Source organism: Somniosus microcephalus, chromosome 27, assembly GCF_052327205.1.
Source record: "Somniosus microcephalus isolate GS21.2 chromosome 27, FLI_Smic_1.0, whole genome shotgun sequence".
Classification (NCBI taxonomy): domain Eukaryota; kingdom Metazoa; phylum Chordata; class Chondrichthyes; order Squaliformes; family Somniosidae; genus Somniosus; species Somniosus microcephalus.
Genome location: NC_141013.1, coordinates 31,219,461 through 31,238,639, shown reverse-complemented (window position 1 = coordinate 31,238,639; position 19,179 = coordinate 31,219,461). Strand labels below are relative to the sequence as shown.

Genomic DNA, 19,179 nt, shown 5'->3' with positions numbered 1-19,179 from the left:
GACTCTGTGTTATTTTACTGCAATGTTATGTACAACTGCAGAAACTTGGAGGAACGGCTTTTATCTGCTAGCTTTGTGCTGATGAAAAGTCTTGCGTGCTCAGATACCAGTTGCGGAGTTTGCGAGGATGGTGTAGAATGGGAACTCTGCTCAACGCTAAAGTTACAAAACTGGCATTCATTAGTAATGTACTCGAGTTAGTGCACTTGTCTGTGTGTTGACACCGGTTCCTGTAAAAACGATTGCTGGTGTTTAATAGCAATCAATCCACAATGGAGTGCTCCTCCCCAACAGAGGAATGGAAATAGAAGTACCCGTGGAAATAAAAACAAAAAAGGCAAGCATTTCTAATAAAGTATGGATGGTTTGTTTAAAGACTTGTTTGTTGAGTATGGCAGATGTAATCCCCTTATGACCTTCGAATTACATTCATGTGTGCGGAGTTGTGCAAGATTCTACACGTGTGTATGTATCTATTTCACACTTTTCCACACCTTGAGAAACTAACGTTGCATTTTTCAGATAGGAGCTTGATCCGGTCCCAGGGGACAAAGCAGGGATGTCCCATCATAAAGTTGGAGCAAAATGTGTTATAACAGAATTTCTTTCTTTAGGCCTTTATCTGTGATCAAATATTAGCATCTGAGCAATTTACATAGTCCTCAAACTTTTAGTAATCCAGTTGTGAGTATAAGTGCCAGAATACAATTATGGAGATGTTTGCCTCAACCTTTTCCATTGTGGATGGCGAGGATTGGCGTAATATGTATTACACTGAACCTTCCGAGATCTGTGTATAACAGGTGGGTAATCTAGGACGGGTTTTAATAAAGCTGGAGATAAGTAATGATGGGAAACAGAGAAAAACATGTAAAGAGGTTAACTTCTCGCTGGTATGCAGGTATTAAAATAATATAACCTTTCCCCACTTTGAATCATTCCTGCTCTTGTCGTGTTTAACTTGTGGTTGAAACTCGAAGTAGGTCCTTAAGTGACAATTCTGTGAATAACGGGTAGATGGCACAATTTTCTAACATTTAGAGAGCACACACGCTGAGCTCTAAGTCCATTTAGAAGCACTTTCTTTGTGTGCACAGAGATAACTTGACAGACAAGCAGAACAGAGACATCTCAATGAAGCCTGCAAAAGTTTGCACAAAAGAATTCGCAAATCACGCGTTTATGAAGAAAAATTGGAGCAGCAAAGATTGTAGAGAAGGGAAACATTATTCCATGGGGTTGTCAATAAATTAATTCCCCTCCGAAGAAATGTCAATTTGAACTGAAAATAAATAGTGTCGAAGCTTTGAGTTTTGGAGGACTGGGCCGCGTAGAACAGTCTGCTTGAGTTGAAGGCGAATCCCTGATGGTGAATCCATCATTAGCATTTGTTTCCTGTTAGGCAGTAGCTCCAGTAAATTTATCTCGTTTTTGTAGCGCCTTAATAGACATTTATTAAATGCTTTCAGAGAGAGCGTGGGGTGCCTGATTGCATAAACTTAGAAACGGAGCAGTATAGGGGCAAGTTAGTAGTGGTCTGGTTATCATACTTTTAAAAAGTGCTTCATCGCCTCAAACTTATATATATTCAAAAAATGGAAATGAATGCCAATATAACAGCCTTTTTTTTGGCACGTCAAGATAATCGTTTTCAATCACACACCTTAGCTGAGATAGTGTGTAAGTGCTCTGATAAAACGCAGAGCGCCCAATGTTTCTTTCCCAATGCGGTTAACATTTCACAGGTTATATAGGTATGAAAATATTCTGACTGCAAACTTCAGCTTGCTCTGCACAGAAAGCAGAGTACGCGCGCGCGCGCGTGTGTGTGTGTGTGTGTGTGTGTGTGTGTTAACAATGTAATCAGTAACAGCTCTCTTGTCAAGAGATTTATGCCATCTTCTCTGAAAAGGTAAAACTGGTTAAGATGGACAACCTCCTGGGGAGAAAAAAAAGGGAAAAACAACAAAAAAAACGTGTGTAAAACGTATTTGAACCTAGCTAGTGGAATGCTGTGACTCGCCGTATCCCGAAACAGTGGAGAATTGCACTTTATTTAAAATCCAGACGGTTGTTTGTTCACGTTTTCGTGCCTCTTGTAATGTCAGTATTTTACAAACCGCTTTAAAGTCAACATATATTACCACTGTGTGTGTGCGCAGTTTCATGATTACACGATTTTTTTGTATTGATTATGTTTCCATTTTACAAGTGTGAGGTAAGTGGCAGAATGCGTCGCCATTTCAGTTGACACTTCCTATTTTTTTTTAAAAAAAACCTTTCTTGAGGGGTGAAGTGTGTTTGTGCTGTATCACCAAGCGCTGGGACTGCGCTCTTTCTCAAACTTTCCGCAGCAGAAAATAAATAAATGTGACATTCGGCTAAGCAAGAGCTCATTAGTTCGCTGTACGCTCCTAATACGGGGACATAAGTGCAAATTATAGAGTTCAAACCCAGCACACGCGTTGTCAACTAAAATCAGCCCCCTAGAACCATGATACAAATTGCTGCAAAATTGCATTCCAGTCCCTTTGAGGTTGTGAGTATAATGACAATCATCTTTGCATTGAGCGCTGCATTAAAATGAATTTTGCGTTTCAATATATACAACTCAATTTTTTGCAAGATATCACATCTATTCTCTTTAACGTCGCCCTTTGTGTGTTTTACGCCACGGGCTTTTAAAAGCCTGATCTGTAAAGAATATTCTAGCGATGCTTTTTTAAATACATTTATATTGAATGAGGCTGTACAGCCACACATTTCGAGTGAACTTTTTTTTCCCCCCAACTCGAATCCTGTTACAACCAACGCCCACATTTAAGTACTTTAAAATTACTGAGTAATTAGATTTAGTTGCGTTTCACCATTAATTAGGTAACAGCGCAGTGGGGAGGCTTTGAAATTCGAGAAAATGGGGGGAAAATCATCTGAAGCAACTTTCAGCCCAGCTTAAATAAATAAATGCTCGCAGGGGTTTAGGATTCTGAGCGTGTCTGTGTCTCAAAAAGCTGTAAATACATTTCCCTTAAGTCGATGCCACGGCGGATCCAAACTTTGTTAAATCACTTGTGTCTTTTCTTTTTTTTAGCTTTGTCTTCGCACCATTAAGGCTGAGCAGCACCAGACTGAATTTAACCCTTTCGGTCTGTGCGATTTAAAAAAAATAAGATTTGAACCGGAGAAGTGGGGAGCATGTTGTGTGGAGCGTGGAAATGCAAATAGATTATTAAAGGGACAACTATCTATGCAAATGTACATTATTATTTTGTTGATTTTGAGTGCAGCCAATATTTTTCACCCTCTGAAAGGCGATTGAATTGGGGCTAGCGATTTTTGCATATTTAAATGTCAAACCACAATAGGATCGCGTGAAACGCCGGGCCTTTTTACCTCGAGGATTGCAAGGGATAAAATCTGGTCGTCTCCAGCAAAAAAACAACTGCACTTCCACCGTCAGACCCGAGGTTGCTCATTCCCCCCCCCCCCCCCCCCCCTTTGGATCGCTCTGGTTTACGATTGCAAAAAAATAAATAAATAAGCCGATACATATATCCTGCTGCTAATAGTTTTATTGGAGCCGCTCTGTACACAAATGGCAAAGGGGGGAAGGTGGAGGGGGCCTGAAATGTGTTTCCTATTACAACTCGCCTGGAGACGGCAGCATATTACACGCCGCCATGTTGGGTTGCTAACAGGACACTCAGCCCAGCCGGCTGAACGCATACTTTCACACGCTCCGTCTCCGATTACAAATACACCCCTCACCCCCCTCCAAAAAAGACATTAAAGACACACAGAGGAAGAATGCACCAAACTTTCTGCTACAATGCAAACGCCTTCCTTTTACAAGCAGCCTTTGCAAAATCGCATTGGATTTGATGCAGTGCAGGTGGTGTAATATTGAGTTATATCCTCTTAATGGGGCTTGTTTTGTTGTTGTTTGGTTGTTGTTGTTTAAAGATCGCCAAGCCGCGTTGTAAAACATGATCTGATCTGCCCCCACCCCCCCCCCCCCACTCTCCCACCACCACCCTCAGAATTGTCGAGGTTTGGTCATTAGCGGTTAAAGCAAATCACTTGGGTTACTCAGCATGCCGAGTGAAGTCACATTGCACAGACCTCCCTCCACTCGCAGCAAAAAGTGTGTGTGTGTGTGAGAGAGAGAGAGAGAGAGGGGGCGGCACGCCGGAGCCCTACAAGCTTGCAGATCATGTTTGGCTGGTTTCTTTTAACCCCTAGCACAGAAATGCGAAGTAAGATCAGATTTTAAAAAAAAGAGCCGGAGGAAAAAAATGGACACTTCAGGCGAGCGTCACCATATTTCAACGGCCTCAGATCTCGCCGGTTAAAGGACAAGCTCGTCAATTTCAATCCCTTTTGTCAGTTTCACCCCCGGGTTAATTTTATTGTTCGAAAGCAGCTAGAATAGGGGAAACTTTTTTGAATGGAGGGGAGGGGGGAGGGAGGGGGGAGGGTATTATTATTTATAAACTAACCTAAACTAAAAGTAGGACAGATAATCCTGCAATCTGCAATTGGGGAACTTTACTGTACAGAGATGTTTCTTACTATGTATAGATAGTATTATGCATAATAGTGGATTATGATCAAGGCCTCGGTTTATCGATATTTAAATTAAGAAAATAGGGAATAAAACAGGGAGAGCCTTCGATTCAAAGCCATAAATTATAATTTAATACCAAGAACAATTTACAACAAAAACGCTGTATACAATAGCTAACACAAACAGGAGTCTGGCGTAGTAACTCCACACACATATTACTTGCAATAAAAAACATCTGAAAAGGCTCGATCTATAAGTTAGAACAGCGTAGCAATACCCTGAAGTAAAAAACGTGGGGTCAGCTGCAAACGTGTTAATAATCACAATCATACATCATTTCTGGTCCAGATCTGTCTCTATAACAGGTAAAGATCACTGTTCCATCAACTATACAAAATGATTCTTTTTTTTGTGCAACCACAACATGATGTAGTGTGTGGCTGGACAGCCACACAAAAAAAGGGTTTTTTTTCTTTAAAAAAAGGGACAAAATGCAAGTTTTCACACTGCAGTGTAGTTAGCAGTACTACCAGAAAAAGCTTGGAACAAATGGCTTGGCCAACCCAAACCAGCTCGCTCTGTTATTATTTTTTTTGTGTTTTGTTTTTAATACAAGGGTATATGGGAGCACTGAAGGCAAACATTCGCCCAAATGTATATCCTCTATACAATCAAACATTTACATGTATGTAACAAATGTAAAATGTGTTAGCGACCTGTGGCCATGCTCTCACAGTCTATTCCCATATATAAAAATTCAAATGAATTTATATTTATATACATAAAATCAGGCTCACTTTTAGTGCTACACATCAAACGTCAGTCACATCATCCTCAGTTTGAAGATCTTCCAATAACAAAAATTGGCAACCACATTTTTCCAGACATACTTTTTTTTGAATAAATCTCATTTAATATATTTTATTTACAATCAACACTGTTCCTAGTAGCAATTGCTTGTTTAAGTGTGTTCTGTGCGTGAACTTTAGACACAATAAGCTTCAAAACAAAATCCTGACCATTAAACCACATAATGATCCATGCTTCCTAACACCTGTCTAATGTACATTGGTTGCACAGGCACTTAAGTTAGAGCTAAATAAGGGTCGGTGGTCAAAATCCCCATGGCATTTTGAATTTAAAAGGGGAGGGGGGTTCGGCGTGTCGTATTGGGGCTGTTTGACTGTATCTTTAAGGTGTCATTTGCTAAACCCAAAAGACAAGGAGCAGCATGAGTCCACGGTTCATCCTTTCATTGAAAGAGCATGTGGTCTGTCCACTACTACAGACAGTGGTAGTAAACTATACAGGTATACTGAGTAAATAAGACAAATACTCCACGAATTGTAATGACTCCAGTAAACTGCGATGTTTGACCATTGTAATGAGATTTTTTTTCCTTGGGTGAACATACAGTTGTAACAGCGAAAAAGTTCCATATATCAAATAATATTATAATCTCCGAATACTTTCATTTTTTTCTTGAATATAACACACAAGACTGACCAAACAATCCAATCATAACTCTTACAGTACAGAAATGTTGCACTTTTAAAAAAAACCTTCAGCTTGTATACACGACTGTAAACTCTAGATACTTAATTAACCACATGTCAAATAGTAAGTGCCGACATAGAGTTCCATGCTGAATCCAAGAAAAGAAATTGTGGCATTACTTTTCCTTTAAAAGGGCAATGGGTTGATAATTGTTACAAATGGGTTGGAAATATACAAACAGGCGTTTTTTGGAGCCTCGTAGGACTCTATACTGCAACAGGAACTAAATGGAGCCACATTCAGATCACCAAAATTGTCTTAAATTTAATGAAACAAAATTGTACTGTGTCTTGGACACATAAAAGATTTCTGCTTTCAGAAATATACCCACAATGTACTTCCCCCCCACATGTCAATATTAACGAGTTTTCAACAATGGATTTTTAAATTACAAGTGTGTATCATTTAATATAGGTCTGCAGTCAATTTCCCCCAAATTAAACGTCTTATGAGTCAACACTATAAGTGCGCTTCCAGCATTAACTTTCAATCCTGTCAAAAAAAACCTTTTCGTCTAACATTTTAGTGGATTCAGTTTTAATTCTTGCAGAACATATTTACGTGATACACCGTATCTGATAAGAAGCAATGGTTATATCAAAATTATTAGTAGAGAATCACAGAGGAGACTGGTTTGAAACCAGGAAAAATACAAAACAGCTATAGATACATAGACACAGGACAATTTATAATAATTTGGAAAAGGTTATTTTTCTTTCCTCCTAATTTTGAAATTCTTGTTTAAATGCACTTATCTTTATATCGATATTTCTCAAAAGTTTACAAAATAAACCAAAATAAAAGACTAATTTCCTTTTGTTACAAAATGATAAGTAGCAAGTTGTTCTGAACGACACCGGAGAGTTTTTGAATGCGTTTTTAAGTTCGTGTACAGTCATTGAAATCCACAGTCCTTTTTTTTTCTTCCCTCTCTTCATTTTTTTGTGTCACATAGGTAAACTTGTAACAGCCTTTTATTTCCTTTCTTACAGAAGGAATTTGCAAAATAATGTCACTTGCCTTTTTTCCCCCTCCTATTTATTGAATCGACATGTAAGGCCAGTTGAAGCTGCTCCCGGATAGTAACATATCACGGATCAGGGTTTCTATGGGGGTTTTACCTACCAAACGGACGAAGAATAATTGCTCGATGACAGAAGATGAGACGGTGCGAAGAGAAGGGAGACGAAGTAAAAGCTTCCCAAAGCGGGTCGGCTGGTTCGGATACTGGCTGCGAACATATTCCTCCAGAGCACATTGCGATTTCTCCTGTAAGCTTTCTATATGGGCCACATCAGACAAGCCACAAGCATCTTCATTAAGGAAAGGGGGCACAAAGGAAGGAGTGAAAAAAAGAAATATATTAGAAAAAAGTGTAGGATTAAATAAATTACACCCATACTAGCATAGGACCTTTAATTAGAGAGCATAGGTTATGACCTGACCTAGCCATTGCATCTTGCAATGCTGCAAACCCAGCCCAACAGACGCATATTATTATAAGCATCAAAGAAAACACAAAGCACAGATACAGCAACCATTCACAACCACATTTTACATAATACTTTTTGGTTTTGCAAACTCAATCCAGATTTAGCTATCACTGGCGAGCAGCGTATACATTTATCCGTATATGTATTTTTTTCAACCGCGTGCAACACCAAAGTGCTCGCAGAACAGTGAGTTTGCTTCGCTGCACACAAGGCCTGACATTTTACAAATAGTAATAAATTAACTGCTATGGTAATGTCATCGATTGCTCTTGGTTGAGTAGGATCAAGTAGACTGAACAAACAAAATAAACCGCATAACATTTAAAAGTGTTTCCAAGTCGGTTAGTAATTCAAGTATAAAAAAAAGACTAAGAAAAATACTACTTCATAAAAGCTGGCATGTGATAACTTAAAGCAAACACACAAAACGTCACCCCCACTTAAGCTCAGTCGCCTGTTTTTTTTTCTTCCTCTAACTAAATGTTCACTTCTAATTTGATTAGTTTGGTTTAAAAAAAAGACGTTTTGGAAAAGCGTCGTTTTTTATGTGTGAAGTAATAATATAAAAAAAGGAAGTTTGGGTCACGACCCGAGCACTGGAAGGGGTCCAGAGAGTCCTCTGGATACCCAGATCACCCTAACACAACAAGGAAAGGACTGTGAACCGCTTTCCCACATAAACTGGAATTTTCTGTTTCCTGATATCAATCCCTGAAAGCTTTATACCAACCCCAGATGAATGATTGCGCTACTGTTAGAACTTAAATGCAGCAATTTTGCACACAATATGAAGGGGGCTCGCGATTCAATCTGTAATGCTTGAAAAATGAAAAATATAACTATATTTTTATCTCTCTCCAGGTTTTCATTCGCACATTTAAAAAAAATATTGAGATAGGTTTGCATGCAAAACGTTGGAAAATATGCAGTAACTGCCTTTGAGATAAAATCACTACAAATGGTTAAATGTATCTTACTAAGTGTTTTAATCATATTTTAAAACTTACATTATGCTAAAACATGAAGACTTTCCAGCCGTTTCTATATTAATATAGACGTTATATAAGGGTACATGACACAGCACTGAGCGCAGAGATCAGAGCTGAATATTTGACTGCATGTTCATTCTGATCTGATATCATGGCTGTTCTGATTACAGATCAGCCATATTTTGGAATGAATATTTGCCTACCTGAAGTGAAGAGGACGATGGCCTTTAAGCAGCTGTACTCTGCCGAGTCGACGTGCAAAGCCTTGAGTTTCTCGACCTGCTCCTGGAAGATCCTTATGTGATCCATGAAGGCAACGACCCTGTCTGCAGACATAGGGGATGCGTGGAGCCCGGCGGCGGCCAAGAGAGGAGCCACATGGAGAGGCATGGAGCACTGGGCAGCGTTCAGAACAAACAACTCACTCCAGGTCAGCCTTAGCAGGGCTACCTGGTCTGTGATCTGCAGATCCGGGAAGAAAGGGATATTCCTCGCCCATTCCACGGCGCTGAAGAGCAGCCGAGCGGCCAGTTCACAAATGTTCTCAATGCCCATGATATTGTTCGGTTGCATGCACTGGCTGCCGTAGCGGGAGGTCGGGTAGGGCTCGGCCCGCAGTAACAGGGAGATATATCCCGATAAATAGGAATGGCAGTTGAGTGGGTCTCCGTTTGTCAAGGCGAACTGGCCAGGAGTCGGTTGTGTAGGTGGCATTCTTCCCCTTTGGACAGCTGCAGTGCGAAAAGAACAGACTACAGATATTGAAACCTGAATCTTACCACATTTTCAGACAGTTAACATACAATACACACCCCTGGCCATTTACAAACAACAATAGCTGCTGCACACAGTATAAAATTATGATTATTTTTTAAAATCTCATCGATCTTACAACATAATGCTGCATGTTTTAAACCGACACTGCATATTGCAAACCGAGCACTGCCATGCAATTTGGCGATGTCATTTCCCTAAAGCATGTCAAAACTGATTGAATATTTTACAACAATGGCTGATTTCTTTTCCTAGCTGGACTTTACTCTGCAAACTGCTGCAACTTGCACAGCACATTATGAGTACCCTCCTCCCTATTCAAGTGAAGTTTCGTGTGTAACATAACACATTTTTCAAATTAGATTACAATCAAAGCACGCTCTATTCGGTTAATCTACAACTTACTATTTTCGAACACTCTCTCTCTCTCTCTCTCCCACACACACACACAGTTCTCTCTCACAAACTGAAAGCAACAAAAAAAACATTTACAAGAACACTTAAAAGACTTTCTCAACCACAAACACCCTACAAAGTCTAGAGACAGACGATAACAATTGATTTTAACTGGCATGCATGAAACACATTTTAACTTTATAGAATTAATGTGAGAACTATTCAGATTTTTTTTCTGCTGGGTGGGAGTTTGGGGGTAGGGGGTGGTTAGACGAGCTCAAACAGTTGAAATAAATGAATTCTCAATACCTTCCCGTCTCATGCCGACTTTGAGGCATTTTTTCAGGCGACAGTACTGACACTGATTGCGGTGGTGTTGGTCTATGGGGCAGTTCCTGTTCGCACGACATGTGTACGTCAAGTTTCTGCGCACACTTCTCTTAAAGAAACTCTTGCAGCCTTCGCAGGTGAACTGGCCGTAGTGTTTACCGCTCGATTTGTCTCCGCACACCACGCACTCGATATGCTGCTGCTGCTTGTCGGGTTGCTGCTGGTTCTGCTGGTTGGACTGGGCCGGGGTGCCCGGGGCTCCCGGTTGTCCTGGGGTCTGCGGGGTAAGGGGTGCACCAGAAGGCTGTTGCGGTCCTTGCTGAGGCGGGGGTGGCTGTGTGCCCTGCGCTCCGGCCACGTCGTCTTGCGGGTCTCGCCACGTACTAACTACCATTGCCATATCTCGGGCAGAGTGTAATCAGACAACAAAAAAAAAAGGTCTTGTCTTTGAATCGGCGGATCAGGAAAATGAAGGAAGAAGAGTCGATTAGCTGACAAAAAAAATAGAGGGAGAGAGAGAGATAGAGAGAGAGAGAGGGAGAGAGAGAGAGAGAGAGAGAGTGGAGCAGTTCAAACCCGATCGGCAGAGAAGAGGCGAGAGTCTGGGGGCCAGGACCAGGGTAGCACGCAGTCAGCCATTCAGGAAACCCATAAAAAAAGGAAGAAGGGGGACGAAAGGTTAAAGATTAAAAAACAACAAAAAAAGGATCGACTCTTGAAGGCAGATGCACGATCCGGAGTAGAAGTGCTCGACCATCAACTGATCATAAATTCTTCGCCGTACTGGTAGTGGTAGAACTGCACACACACACACACACACACACACGGAGAGACTCAACAACTCGCCAGCAGGAAAAAAAAGAGACTACAAAAAAAAGGAGTCGACGTCGTGGAAAAAAAAGGAGCTACAGAACCTCTCTCATGCGAGAGGAGGCAGAAAAAGGGAAGCGAGAGAGAATCAAACTGATCAAATATGCAAAAGGGGGTTGCAAGTGAATCCGATTTGAACGAGCGGGCTTGCGGAGTAATTTTTCTGAAAGGGGAAATCTGCGCGGATGGCTGTATATAGTGAACTTTGACACGACTATTGAAACTGACACGTTTCTATGGAGATGCTTTCCTTATATGGCGCTGCCGAGTGACGGAGCCAAGCGGCGGCTGCTGGCGACTGACAATCAAAGGCGACTGGTCAGAGCTTTAGGTTCGAGGGGCTGGGACATCTGGCCCGCCCCCTGCACCGCATTGGATAGGCACCTTACTTATTATCCAGCACGTCCTGGCCGCCAACAAATTTACATTACATCCATGCGCAGAGGTCTATTTCGAAAAAATAAGTTTTTTATTTCTCTTCCCCCCCCCCCCCCCCACCCCCAACCCACCCCCACTTTTTCATTTTTTTCAATTTCTGGAAGAATAGATGGGGGAAATTGCTGAAGGTTTTAAATGTAACTCCCACAAATGAACTGCAAATATATATGTAATATTAAATAACCTAATAAAGAATATTAAAAGCTCAGAAAACCTTGTGCAACAACAAACACTGAACAGTCCCAATTAAAATTATTTATAAACGCTTCTCTTATGGAAATTGAATCTTGATATATGAAGAATTTACTTGGCATTAATAAATAAACCACTGTATAGCTTGCTAGGGTATACCTCTTTTTTGCAAGCTTCTATAGTTAGCATATTCATGTAAACCAAAGCTCCATCAATACCAGAAAACCATACTATTCGCAAGGCAGTTTTATTCAACGGCAAAAGTTGAGGTTGAAGATGTAAAATTGGCGGCGATGCTATTGCATTAACTGGGACATCCTAACGGGAGCTATTGGAAATGTAGCGAGGATTATTGGAGATTTTAGCAAAGTATCCAAAATAAAATGAAGGAAAACAATGTCAGAAATCAGCTGTGGCTAGTTTATGCAGAATAATTGTTCCTTTGCGTTCTGGAAGGCATATAGCCTTAGAAAAGCTATGAATGCTCGAGAGGGTCTCATTCATCTGATGAACCATTATTAATACGGATAAATATCCACGTTTACTTTGAAATACTTAAAAGTGAAAACAGCTTTGAAGTGTGCGTATAGCTAGTTAGCTAGATAAACAGAAACATACATAGACAGACACATATATACATAGAGGCATACAGATGAATGGGCCATTTCGCATCAAAACACCCAAAACTATGTGGAAAAGCGCCGATTCTTTGGAGCGGAGCTGCCCCGATAAGACTTTCCCTCCTGTCCCTCTGTGATAATGGATTCGAATTTCCAATGTCTCTATTTTGGAAGAAAGACAACTCTATTTATACCACATTGTATTTAGTGGTCACTCGGGGTTGGATGGGGTTAGTCTATTGTCGGTGCTACTAGAATTAACTAAGAAATTGACGTTTCAACAGAGTAGAATTGACAAATGTTATTATGTTCGTGAGGAATATACAGACTCAGGTAAATGCAATGGTGTTGGAGGGTCTGGTCGCATTGTATGTTATATTTAATTGTAGTAATGGATACTTTGCTAAATTCTTCTAGTATGCTAAATAAATATATGTAATTGAACTAATATGTGCAGAGAAATAGAGTAGGAAATATATTATTGTAGGAAACTGCAAAGTATTAAGAATTCGCTCGCGCTGAGTCGTAAATGCAGATTTCACAGTAGTGAACACACTATATATATACGCTTTAGAACACATTTTAGAGAAACCCTATACATTTGGCAATTAAGCCTTGAAATTTAAAAGTGTGTGTTACCGTGAATGTTCAGATATTTACATGTTAAAACGATGATTGCAAGGTTTCCCAGTTAATATATAAAATATGAAATTATAAACGTTCGAGGAGATAGCACACGAACATGGGAACATTGCATTAAACAGGTGTTCGCTTTGAGGTGCAGTGGGTAGTACTTTTAAATACCGTTACTTTGATGAAGATAACATTTTGCCTCTCTGCCGTGTGGACTTTCTTTCAGAAATCTAGCTGAACGTGTATAATATGTGGCTGCAATCTCTTAGCAGTGTTCCTGCAATTAAATGAAGTGATAAAAACTGTAACACCTCATACTGTGGTTACTTGGGGGTAAATCAACTTATTATCGTCTTGATGTCCATTTCACAATGCAAGCACACAGAAACCACGTTCATTCAGATCAGTAAAGAATGGTCAAATTCCTCAGTATAGCATCTGAAACAATATATGTTGCAACCTACAAAATGCATGCATATTTTCAAATTTAACAGTTTAAAAAAGGGGTCAGACAAAAGATTAATATGAAGTATTTACTTTGAGCAGATAGTCAACAGACTAAAATGCAACATGCGGTTAATTTTGAGAAATATGAAGTGAATATCTTCTGTTAGTGATTACACCAACGTGTCATAATATCAGTGTTATCTGGCGAAGGGCGCGTGGTGCTAATAGCCTTTTTAGAAGGGCACACAAAAGTTTGGAATTCAGGAACAGAATGGAATCACTGTTTTTTTTTAATAACAAATGGACAGGTTGCACTTTGCAATAATTTCAAAAGTAACTTTGTGTTGCTCCGAAACCCACCAGCGAGGCAGTCAGAAACCAGTCACTCGCAATTCAATTTTTTTTTTAAAGGGAGGGAAGTATAGAATTTGGTAAATTAATATTGAATTGGATGCCAACCATAGCATGGCTAGAGAAACCTATTTATAACACGAACTGGATGCCACATACTTCCCAGTTGTTCTCTGATAACCAGCTAGATCTATTGAATTTGAGTTCCCTGTGAATTTGCCCTGTTTTTTTCTCTCCCTCACTACATTGCAACACAATGAATAGGGAAAGTGGTTCCCATTGTGTCCCGGTGATCTCAAAGTCATTGCAGTTTTTAAGCGGTGACTTGTGGTACTTTGATAACCGCCGGGAGCTGTCAGTGTAGCGGGCTTCTGAAAAATTTACAGTGCTAAATCGCAGCATATGCTGGAGAATTTGTCAAAATCTTGTACAGTATCTGGCTGCCACCTAGCGTATGGAGTGTCGCTGTAGAACTCCAGAGGAGGAAAGCCATTCAAAGGGATCGCGGCGCCTCCTCGCTCACAACGCGTCCTTTATACCCCGAAAAAAAAAACTTCTGCACCTTTAATGTGATTAATTCTTTAGGATTTTTCTCTAATTGACTCGGACGTTCCTGAGCGGGACTGCGTGATCTCCGTCGCTTTGTTTTTTCCAGATCTGCCTGGACGCTTGCCTGACTTAGGTGGCTGATATTTGTCTAATATCCAAAAGAACCGATTGCTAACAGATTTGTTTTTTTTCCCCCTCTCTCTAAAGCGGTTCTTCTAACGCAGTATAACCACATCGAAGTCGACTGCTTCCCTCCCCAATAAATAAATATATCTGTTTTTTTCCTAATCTTCAGATGGGTATGTGGATCTGTATAAAAGTGGTGAGTACCAATTTCTAATACACAGTTCAAAATAAATCTGTTGATTGTGGCAACGGTTACTCTCTCATTTGTGGCGATTCAGAGTGTATTTGTTTTTTTAAAAAGTTTTAAAAATGATCTCGCCAGGGATATCCAGTGTTGTAAATCAAAGCACTATTACACAGCAATTTAGCAATGAATGAAAAACAAATCTAACTCATTGAAACACAGGGCAAAGAGGCTTTGGGGTATCTGCGCACACAACGGGCAATCGCTTTAGAATGGGTCTAAGTCCTTTGGCTTAATTTCTAAGTCGGCGAATTTGTGTTATTTCTTGTTGTATAATCCTAATATTACACAGCCGTGCGATATATGCGACCCATTCACGGTTCGATTGAATTTCCGACCGGTGATCGCTATTGCATTTGGAGATATACACACACACACACACACAACTACCCGGAACCGTAAGGGCTGTGGACTAGATTATCAAAATAATCAGAACAAGAACCCGAGCTGGAGTGAATTTCTTTTAAATATCTCAAATGAACTGCAGCAAAACTTTAAATGTTTTAACGGATATTCAATATGCTCCAAAGTAGAGCATGTGTTGAAATTCAAAACCTGCTTGGTGTCAAAATAATATAGATTAATTAATAAATACAGGTGTTTAAAGAACGATTATGTTTTGATCAAGAAAAGCGTATCTTCCCTCGATTAAGTAAAAATACATATATATTTATTAAACACATACCAAACGTCATTGCTTGCAATTGTCTTTGTTCAGTGTCCGAAATTATTTGCATCGTGATGGGTTCGAGTCTCCTCTGGACACAGGAAGTTGTGAATCTTGGCGGAACTGAGTTGGAAAGTACTGAGTGAGATGAATCTCTCTTTTTTTCTGGCAGGTGAACTGAAGGAGGGCTCGTCTCCTCCTCACCTGATCTATTTGTCTATTGAAGAGAATCATTCATTTCATCGACCGTCATCTGTTTGTTCGACCGATAGTGTAAAGTGATTTTTTTTTTAAAAGACTAGCCTTTGGCGAGAGCGGGAGGCTTACATAAATATTCCGAAACCAGGGAAGTACTTTCGATTTGCAGTTTAACTTTCGCCCAATCTTTCGGTTAACTTTATGGGGCTATCGATATCGCCGAGCTGGTGAGAGTGCTGTGGAATGCGAGCCGCGCCTTATAAACACCCCAAGCGACAAGCTGCAACGCACTGTGCAATTTTGCTCTTTAGCTGTGGTCAGTTCTACAGCTTTTAGTAAAATTGCCAATATATATATATACAAATTGTAGGGGCGGTGATGCAAGACCAGAAGTACAGAAAATAGTTAAGAATGCATGCATCAGTTGCAAAGCAGAATTACATTGCGTCTGAGTTAGTTTAGCAAGGACAAGGGGAGATAAATAATTACTTTGCAGCCTTTCCCCCCTCCCTAAATAATAACTGATTTGTGTGGTTACTGGAGTTTAGAGAACTTTTTGTCAAAGTTAATATATGTGTTTTTTATTTCTTCTATAAAGTTATTTCAGGCTCAGAGTACATTTCCCCCAACGCTGAAGCGTCCCTTCCCCAATCAACAGAAGAGCTAATAATATTACTTTGTGGTTTTGAGATGAACTGTTGATCTAGAATGTGGTTTGTACCCAGTGTAAAATTATCTGCGCGTTTTCGAAAGGGTATCTGTAGCTTGTGGAGAATCCCCCCAGCCTCGGGCCTTTGTCTTGGCAGAGTTGAGAGGGGATTGTGTGTGAATCGTGTGAAAAGGACGGCCAGGGTCGCTTCAGATCGATTTTTATTTGTCCCCTCTGTCTTTTCGGATCAGCGCCTTTCAATGGACACATAGGCGCTCTTTCAAGAGAAAAATCTTGTGCAACATTTCTGGCCTGATTGCAGCTAAATACTCCTCACCCTCCGGATTCTGGGGTAGGAATCTGCCGCAATTAAATCATTAAGTATATGTGCACTTCCAAATCTTGCCAGTATTAGCCGCTCCACCACTTTTCCATACAGCCATTTCTAATGGCACAATAGATATAAGAACCTAAACAAGACATAGCCATTTCTACTGACACTATATATATCAATAAAATACGTCGTCTGTCCAGCGGCGATTTCTTCAATGATTTTGTGTTTTATAAAGAACAAATCTACAAGTAAAATGGCCAAACGAGGGAGAACAATTTAAAATGCATTTGAACATAAACCATGCAAACCCTTATCACCTATACATAAGCCTAATTTTAATTGATAATGATGTGAGCACTGGAGATTTTCTAGGTGTTTAATGTCTACAGACTAAACCCAGTCAGATGTCCATGTATAGCACACAATTTCTTAAAAGACCTGACGTGGTTAAATTGTGAGGAGGCTGATTAATAAGTGAAGCAATTTCTACGCCAAGCTGTCATTTGTTCAATTAGATGAAAAAAAACCGGTGCGTTTTAGTTTCATTCATTTAAAATATTATATTGAGAAATACTTTTTAAAAAGCTGACAGTCTAGGGGAATGTGCTCAACGTGTAAGGGAATAATATTGTGACCTATTTGCGAAGGATAGAAGAATCATAATGATCAAATGTAATATCAACGCCCTGGTCTTGACAATAAAATATAGTTAACAGTGCTGCCTTACATTTCAAAAGAAAATTTTGATTTCTAAGTTCAATTTCAGCAAGAGTTCCCAGTCAAATAATGAGAGATGTGCGAATTCTACGACACCTGCACGTTTCAATGCTGAAATATTAATTTTCTTAGAAAAATACAGCTTTAAAAGACGAGATATATGAGTGTATGGCACTGTTGGAGATAAACACTGCACAACTCATGGATTGTCGGACATACAGTCTTTTGAATGCATGGCGCCACAAAAATTCAGGTTAGCATCAATACTTGTGCTGGATAAAGCTATTAGTAGTTATGCACAGTGCAGCCTTAATAAGATTCAGTTTTCTGAATGGAAAGTTGATGATAACAAGGCGGCCAGCTTATTAAGAATGGTGTCGCATTAAAGGGATACTGGGCGTGACTCAGAGGTTGAGGCAAGATGAAATGGGCCTGAACAGAAGAGCAGAAAGGGAAAGAACGAAAAGGGGCTTGAAAGGTACACCAGAGAGCTGGAGACAGTAGTTGTCTACAGATTACAGCACGCCGCCTATTGGGCCCTGTATCGATTGGGAGGGAAGGTGAAGATGTCACCACACTAAATATTTACTGATCACACACAAATAACACGGGCATATCGATTGTTTTTTTCGCTGGTGAGCACGGTGCAAAGGGGTAAATCATTGTGTGTAAAGAGAGAGGCTTTAAAGGCATGTTTCAGATGTGGGGATAACAGGATAGAAAGAGGTGCGAAAATCGATAGACACTGATTAGGAGGCGATTTCTGACAGTGGGGAAAAGTGCAATGCTAAGGATGAAAGGGCTGTAATATAAAATTATGGAGAAGGAATAGAAGGAGAAAGCGAGGAGAAGATATCCGTGGAAGCTTCAGTGAACTGGATATCATCTGGCATTTGACTTAAGTGTTAATAGAAAAAGGAAAGGAAAAAGTGCCAAAGAATGGAGGTCCAATGCAGGCTACATACCCCTATATCAATACAGTATATCCATACATTCCAATGCATGGACACACAGATAAATACTAGGTGTCACAACATTGATGTAAATAGATAGACTTTAAAAAAACTGCAGGGATGCCGAAGCAAAGCTGCATGTTAACATTTTAAACAAATTAAGCTTTCATCTATATTTAGCTGTAAAGCTGCATAGAAGCGAAAAGGCAAACTGCATCCCGAGGTATCTGGGAAAGTCTAATTAGCGATTTGCAGAGTGTCATCTCCTGTTTTGCACTCCCTGGAGATAAACTGCGAGCTGCAGGTGGAGAGGATGGTAGTGTGAGACAGAGACAGAGAGAGAGAGAGAGAGGAAGACATGCGTTCACCCTCACCGTCCAACCAAAATCCTGCACTCCAAGCCCAAGATGGGCGCCTCTGACCCGAGGTCTCACGGTGCTGCCCTGATTAACCCGTACCGGCCCAAGATATAGCAAAGGTTAACCAGGCTAATGAACACGTAAAGAAAAGAAAAATCTGATCGAGTTTGAAGGCTAGGCGGCAAGATTTAGAGCAGTCGAGAATGCTGTTAGAAACTGACTGATGTTTCATTGGCTTCATAGTAGAGAATCAGAATTGTTCCCCTGTGCTAAACTTCTCGGAGGTATGGTGTAATGCGAAGATATCAGAACATATAGGATTAAATGACAAGGCAAGTTTTAAACTGGAGACAGATCGGGGCTATTAGGATTTCAGTAATAGTTTAGGTTTATCGTGCTTGAGTTCTTGTGAGATCCCTCGTTATTAAAGTTGTTGATGTTTTAGCTGCATTATTTTAGTAATCATTGCCTTTTCAAGAAAGTCCCCTTGTCTTTCCCTGATTGCACATGCATACATAGATTAAAAGTTAGAATCCGCACATGTTGCGACCTGCTTCCCCCAACATACACGACAATTGGTAACAGGTATAGATTTTTTTAACTCAAGTCCATTTTGAACGCTTTTTTTAACCCGATCAAACTTGCGACGCACTTTGCATTCATGTACGCTGCACCATAAATGATGTTGAAAGGGTAGCAAGGAAAAGTGATCGATACCCACAGCCA

The 19,179-nt window shown here is 40.2% G+C and overlaps 1 protein-coding gene across 4 annotated transcripts; it reads right to left on the bottom strand.

Moving 5' to 3' along the window:
* Positions 1 to 4,675: 4,675 nt before the first annotated feature.
* Positions 4,676 to 15,641, bottom strand: nr2f2 (nuclear receptor subfamily 2, group F, member 2). 4 transcript variants are annotated; one of them, XM_085968822.1, is made up of 4 exons: positions 15,262 to 15,641; positions 10,086 to 10,551; positions 8,810 to 9,358; positions 4,676 to 7,437 (listed from the first exon to the last, which is right to left on the bottom strand). In XM_085968822.1, the coding sequence occupies exons 2-4, from the start codon at positions 10,504 to 10,506 to the stop codon at positions 7,163 to 7,165; spliced, it is 1,245 nt and encodes a 414-aa protein (XP_085824948.1). In that variant the 5' UTR covers positions 10,507 to 10,551; positions 15,262 to 15,641; the 3' UTR covers positions 4,676 to 7,162. The 4 variants fall into 4 exon arrangements, with proteins under 4 accessions (XP_085824948.1, XP_085824950.1, XP_085824947.1 ...); XM_085968824.1 differs by lacking the exon at positions 10,086 to 10,551 and having other exon boundaries at positions 8,810 to 9,337; positions 15,262 to 15,635; XM_085968821.1 differs by lacking the exon at positions 15,262 to 15,641 and having other exon boundaries at positions 10,086 to 11,394.
* Positions 15,642 to 19,179: the final 3,538 nt, after the last annotated feature.

Bases quoted from the DNA above. Each gene is read 5' to 3' on its own strand.
- nr2f2 (XM_085968822.1), bottom strand. From the start codon at position 10,506: ATGGCAATGGTAGTTAGTACGTGGCGAGACCCGCAAGACGACGTGGCC. The intron at 9,359-10,085 runs GTATTGAGAATT...CAATATCTGTAG, and splicing joins AGTCGGCATGAGACGGGAAG to TCTGTTCTTTTCGCACTGCA. The intron at 7,438-8,809 runs GTAGGCAAATAT...TCCTTAATGAAG, and splicing joins CATCGTCCTCTTCACTTCAG to ATGCTTGTGGCTTGTCTGAT.